At 40.8% G+C, this 6,249-nt stretch overlaps 1 protein-coding gene across 1 annotated transcript; it reads left to right on the top strand.

Moving 5' to 3' along the window:
- Positions 1-1,987: 1,987 nt before the first annotated feature.
- On the top strand, positions 1,988-3,664 carry LOC311001838 (tripartite motif-containing protein 16-like; the record flags this gene model as incomplete). Its single annotated transcript, XM_083993017.1, has 1 exon — positions 1,988-3,664. One exon carries the CDS (start codon positions 1,988-1,990, stop codon positions 3,662-3,664), a length of 1,677 nt encoding a protein of 558 aa, XP_083849143.1.
- Positions 3,665-6,249: the final 2,585 nt, after the last annotated feature.

The raw sequence follows: 6,249 nt of genomic DNA, 5'->3' as shown, positions 1-6,249 counted from the left end.
AAATGAATTCTGTTGCTTTCAGTTGGAAACACATTAGAGATAATTTTTTTTTAAGTTAAAGGACTAAATCAGACGTTTAAAAATGACAGTTGCTATATGTGACAGGGAAATAAAACATCTTAAAGTCTGTTTTAACTCGATAACGAGCTGTACTCTGTCCGTTCTGGTGAACTTGTCGACCCTCGTGAAATCCTGAACTGGAGCCAGACTCTTTTCATCAGTGGCCTGGCCTTTGACCTTCTATGCCTGCTATGAACCCAGTAGTCTTAATTCTTTTCTCTTTGCTTTATACCAAACCAGAAGGAGCCTTGTGTTGATACTGTTAGTGCTGCAGCCACACCGGGCTCGACGGACAGCTGAAATCTACTCAGTTTATATCATTTTCTGATGGCAACTGTTCTCGGACATCTAAAACCAATGCACAATTTACTACAAGAGGTAGACTCTTACTATCGGTAGTAGTGTTTAAGAACTTAAAAGTTCCTCTTATTGTCCAAAATTCTCTAAATATCAGTATTTTGATGCTGTGACTTCATTGGTGCTTTAGGACATCTTTAGTTGGTGGAGGGATCCATCCCATTTCATTGTTATGAGCAAAAGCTCAAAGTAACTGAGTAAATTTTAGAGTGATGTGACCCGTGTTGCTGCAGCTATGTGGCCCTTTGTGTGTGTGTTTTCAAATGCGATGTACGTATGTGTGTGGTCATTTCACGTCATGCCTCATTTTTAGATTCAAACTGATTTTTTTTTTTTTATTATAAAGTGCAGTAGACAAATTAGGACTTTGAACAAACCTGGGCTGGTTTTCCTGAAGGGAATCTCAGAGTCTGAGGTTTGTTAATGTTTATTATTAATCGGCTGAAACAGATGAACAGCTCAAGGACTCATGCTGAATAATTTAATTGTGGGTTTTCTGACATGATCCTCTGATAACAAAGAATCTAAATAAATTAAATTTTTAAGACAATCCATTTTCTGGAATAGAAAAACTGAACTTGGTAACTACAGACAAAAATATTTTTCTTTCCAGTTCGTTAGTTCAAACCTTTTAATAGTCTAAATTAAAGCTCAGCTGTTTGTTTCTGAGTGTTTGTCTGTGAGTTGCTTTTGGGAAAACTAATCCTGGCTTGAAGTGGAAGAAACCATGAGAGCAACAGTGTTCTGAGGACATGTTGTAGACATGTTTTAATGCTAACAATGATCTGTAATGTGATGTGTGTTGATATGAAAAATGTATGTTTGTTGGGATCAGGGCGTGGGCATTTGGAAAAATAAAACAAAACAAACAAAAACCCTGATTTGTATCAAGAAAAGATGAAAATTCAACTGTGAAAATAAAACTGATGCGATTGCATCATGTTACCCTACAGTGTCTTTGTTGTCCTACTTGAAGATTCAGTGGATTCATTCATAAAACAACAAGATTTAGGACATCTATTCAGCTATATTGCTATAGCTATAATCTACCATCTTTCCTAAATCACTAAAGCTCAAGGTTTAAAAGCTTTAAAAGATTCAGGCTGCTCCTTTAGTTAAATTAGTACAGCATCTGATAGGGTGCAGATCTGCGTTTGGTCAACTGGTAAATGAAAAAACACAAATTACATCAGCTAAACAATAACCTCAAAGACAACTTTGAAATTATTTTAAAAAGGGGGTCAATACATCCACTGAAAACCACCACTATAAACATGTAAACATACTGCCACACTATACACAAGTAAGAGCTTGAAAGGCTGAGGGATGGAAAACCCCTCCCCATGCTCACAGTTCCCATCTGTACTGTACGGTACACCCCGTACTTCCTGGATCTTCTCTTTCACAGATCTACAAATGCAGTGATGGGGATAACTGATATGCTGTGAGGTGTGAGAGGCACGATCACTCTGCTGCAGATCAGCGTCCAAATGTGAAAGTAAAGAAAAGGCTGTGTTATAACTGCTGAGGGGAAAGTGAAACTTCAGATGCTCCCTGTTACCGAGGAGAGATGGCGCAGGTGGATAATCAGGCTGCCGAGGTGAAATATTGTTGTCCGATCTGTTTGGATATGCTGAAGGACCCGATGATGATTCCCTGTGGACACAACTACTGCATGAGCTGCATTAAAAACCACTGGGATGAAGAAGATCAGAAAGGACTCCACAGCTGTCCGCAGTGTAGAAAGACTTTCATACAGAGACCTGAACTGGTGAAAAACATCATGTTAGCGGATTTGGTTGAGGATCTGAAGAAGACTGGACTCCAAGCTGCTCCTGCTGATCGCTGCTCTGCTGGACCTGAAGATGTGGCCTGTGACGTCTGCACTGGGAGGAAACTGAAGGCCGTCAAGTCCTGTCTGGTTTGTTTGGCCTCCTACTGTGAGAATCATCTCCAACCTCACTATGAATCTCCTGCTTTTCAAAAACACAAAGTCATAGACGCCTCCATGAAGCTGAGGGAGAACATCTGCTCCCGTCACGACGAGGTGATGAAGATGTTCTGCCGCACTGATCAGCAGTGCATCTGTTACCTCTGCTCTGTGGATGAACATAAAGGCCACGACACAGTCTCCGCCGCCGCAGAAAGAACGGGGAAGCAGAAAGAGCTCGAGCTGAGTCGACGGGTCATCCAGCGGAACATCCAAACCAAAGAGGAGGAAGTGAAAGCGCTTCAGCAGCAAGTGGTGGCTGTAATCCGCTGTGCGAATAAAGCAGTACTGCACATGGATAAGATTTCCGGCGAGCTGAACCATCTCATCGGGGAAAGATGCTCCGACATGAAGCAGCAGATCAGATCCAAGCAGAACGCCGAAGTGAGCGAAGTCAAAGAGCTTCGAGGGAAGCTGGAGCAGGAGATCGCCGAGCTGAGGAGGAAAGACGGCGAACTGGACGAGCTGTCCCGCACGGAGGACCACACCCAGTTTCTACAGAGCTTCCCTCCATCGCCACAACTTCCTGCATCTCCAGACTCAACGAGTACAACTCTCCGTCATCGCCCGCAGGACGTCGAGGACATTGTGGCGGCCATGACGGTGGCCAGAGATAGAATACAGGCAACTCTTAGCGAGGTCTTCGTCAAGCAATCGCCGACAGACCCGGACGTGGACGTTTCGCTCCCAGAAGCTGAACCCAAGACCAGAGCCGAGTTCTTACGATACGCAAGTCCGATCACACTGGATCCAGACACAGCAGGAGACGAGCTGGTGTTGTCCGACGGGAACAGAAAAGTAACAAAGACCACGAAGCAGCCACGACGACCGGCCCACCCCGACAGGTTCAACTGTCTGTCTCAGGTGATGAGTAAGAACCAACTGGCCGATCGCTGTTACTGGGAGGTGGAGAGGAAGGGGAAAGTCTCCATCGCCGTCGCCTACAAAGACATCGAGAGAACCGGAGAGTTCACCGCCAGCGCATTCGGACACAACAACAAGTCCTGGGCGCTGACGTACGACAACAGCTTCGCCTTCAGACACTTCAACTCGGTGTTCGTTAGAAGCTCTCGGCCGTCCAGAGTAGGAGTGTACCTGGACCACGGAGCAGGTATCCTGTCCTTCTACAGCGTCTCCGAGACCATGACCCTCCTCCACAGAGTCCAGACCACCTTCACCGAGCCGTTACATGCCGGACTGTGGCTTCACGGTCCAGAAGGAGACACTGCCGAGTTGTGCCAACTCCAGAAGAAGTGAGTGGTTTTTCTACAGGAGGACGGACGACTGAGTCACCGAGGAGATGAAATGAGTCGTATACAAAGGACTGTTGACGGAGAAACTCACCTCATGGTGGAAGGTCTTCTTCAGGTGTGTGAACAGTGATGCAAATACAAGTGAAAGGCATGTTACATTGACATTATAGTGATTGAAACGGTACTTACTTTTGTTAGATACAGTATGTCTCCAACCTGGTTTCACTGGATTGTAATTGTTTTACTCGTATCTGATCAAGATTGTTGGACTGTGTTAACTTTTCTTCCTCGTTTCCCAATGTTTTCTTATGTAAACCTTTGTTCTTCTTGTTGTAATTTTTGTCTGTATTGTTGTTATCTCGACACCACTGTAAATGAGGACTTTCCTCAATGGTTTTCGAGAATAAATAAACGTTATAATAAAAAGTGTTAGCGATACCTCCTCATTAAATCCTGAACGACTGAAAAATCTTACAAATGTTTACAGATTCTCAACCGATTCCTAAAGGAAACTTTGTGTTTGTTGGTGTTTTGTTTTTTGTTCTGTAAAATTATTTAAATTAAATATTTCAAATAAACAAATGAATGTCTTTGAACAAATGAATGTCTTTGAATTAAAATGCCTGAATCTGATTCACATCAAACTTGAGTTGCTGTGGTATGTTTACATGATCATTCGATCAACAAATCAATTGCAGCTCCTGAAATGTGACAATTTGTTGTTTTTCTTAATCATACAACAGTAAACTGAAAATCTTATTCTTTATTTGCACTGTTTTCATTCTATAATAATACTTAATGTCAAGAACATAATGAGATTTGTTAATGGAAACAATTATTTATTGTAGCAACACATGATCATATAACCATTGTATTTAATACTGGTGTATTTGGATGTTTGTAAAATGAATGTATTGTGTTTGTGGAAATACACTGCATGAAAATAAATAAACTACTTCTTGTGAACTGTTCATAAATCTGCAACTGTGGTTCTTTACATTTTCAAATCTTTTCTTATCTTACATAAACTAAGTGTTGGAATCAGTGAATTTGTTTTTGCACTACTAAAACACAACAAAGCCAGTTTTTAGACACCATCAACAAAACTAAATAGGATCTTGGTGTAAAATCAATTATTGCATCTTATACTATCATTAATTATGCAATAGAATAAACAATTAATGGGGAAATTACAAATTAACACACAAGTTGTGCTTGCTGAAAATGGAATTATTAAAAAAAAAAAAATCGAAACTGTAGAAGAAAGAAAATATTGAAAAGCCTCAAAGTTTTATTTAGATTAAAAAAGTTGGAATGTTTGGTTAGACATAAAATATCTGTTACAAGGCCGTTTATAAATCTTTCACTGTTTCTCTCTCTCTCACACACACGCTCACACACAGACACACACACACACTCACTAGTGTTACAGTCATTACACTGGTGCAATAGATGCCACATGGAAGATTTTCTCTTTAATGAGCCGACACCAAATCAGTCGTGACAACGCCTGGAAGTGATGGAAGTTTTCTGCACTGGCTCGATTGTCTAGTAGGAATTATTTTGACAGTTACTTAACATCTTTAATAGTTTTCACTGTTAAGGTGCATGATTCGTGTTGTGTTTTTGTTTGTGTGATGCATTTTCACCACATCTAGTTACATTTTAAGATGTCAAACCATCACCGATCATATAAATACAAAGTAAAGTGTCAGAAAACCTTGGTGGTATAAAAAGATCTGGACTAAATAATCAGTCACATTATGTACAAACAAGTGGCTGCATCTTATTGTGTTAATCTTTCCTTGTGTAAAAGGTAATAAATAACAAGTGAGTAGTGTAAAAAGCTAATAAATGTTAATCTAAAGTGTCAAACCTTTTATTTTACTCATGAAGTCGTCACCACAGCTGATTCGCTGACGGCACACGGAGAGAAAACCGTCCATGTTTTTATCTGATAATAAAAAATACTTTGTGATGTTGAGATGGAGGGAACGCAGTGAAGAAGATTTGAGCACAGGCAGAAAAGTACCGGTACAGTACGTTTGTGAAATCACAGGCAGCGTCGTTAACGTTGTGACACACACACTTCCTGTTGCAGCTTCAGTACCAACATGGTGTAAAAAACAAACACACACATAGTTTAACTGCAGGAAGCAGGAGATGTTTAAATCTTATAAACTGTTGTAGTACCAGATATTTAACTATTATAAATCTGATTTCATTCAGTCTGGATGTTCATATATTAATTCAAAGGGATAGTTCCACATTTTGGCAAACTGGCCCATTGCCATAATCCCTATAGTCATAACAGTAGGTTTGTTACCTTTAAATGTCGGTGCAAGCTATTTTTTAGAACGGCGGAGCAGAGCCGTGAGCAAGCAGCAAGCAGTCTCTGTATTTACCTCTAAAACAACTTCCTCTCGTAATCTCGTTCTGTTATTATCTCATAGTGTGGTGAATGTGCAGGTCACAACTTGTCCACCAGAGCGTTTTGGAGTTGTTGGATTGTGTATTTGATGAGTTTTGATGAGGGAAACCAAGAAATCCCATGAGCCTCCGTGGCGTAGCTCTGAGCAGCTCACGGCT

Source organism: Trachurus trachurus (assembly GCF_905171665.1).
Source record: "Trachurus trachurus genome assembly, chromosome: 18".
In the NCBI taxonomy this organism is placed as follows: Eukaryota; Metazoa; Chordata; class Actinopteri; order Carangiformes; family Carangidae; genus Trachurus; species Trachurus trachurus.
This window is presented reverse-complemented; position numbering and strand designations above follow the sequence as displayed.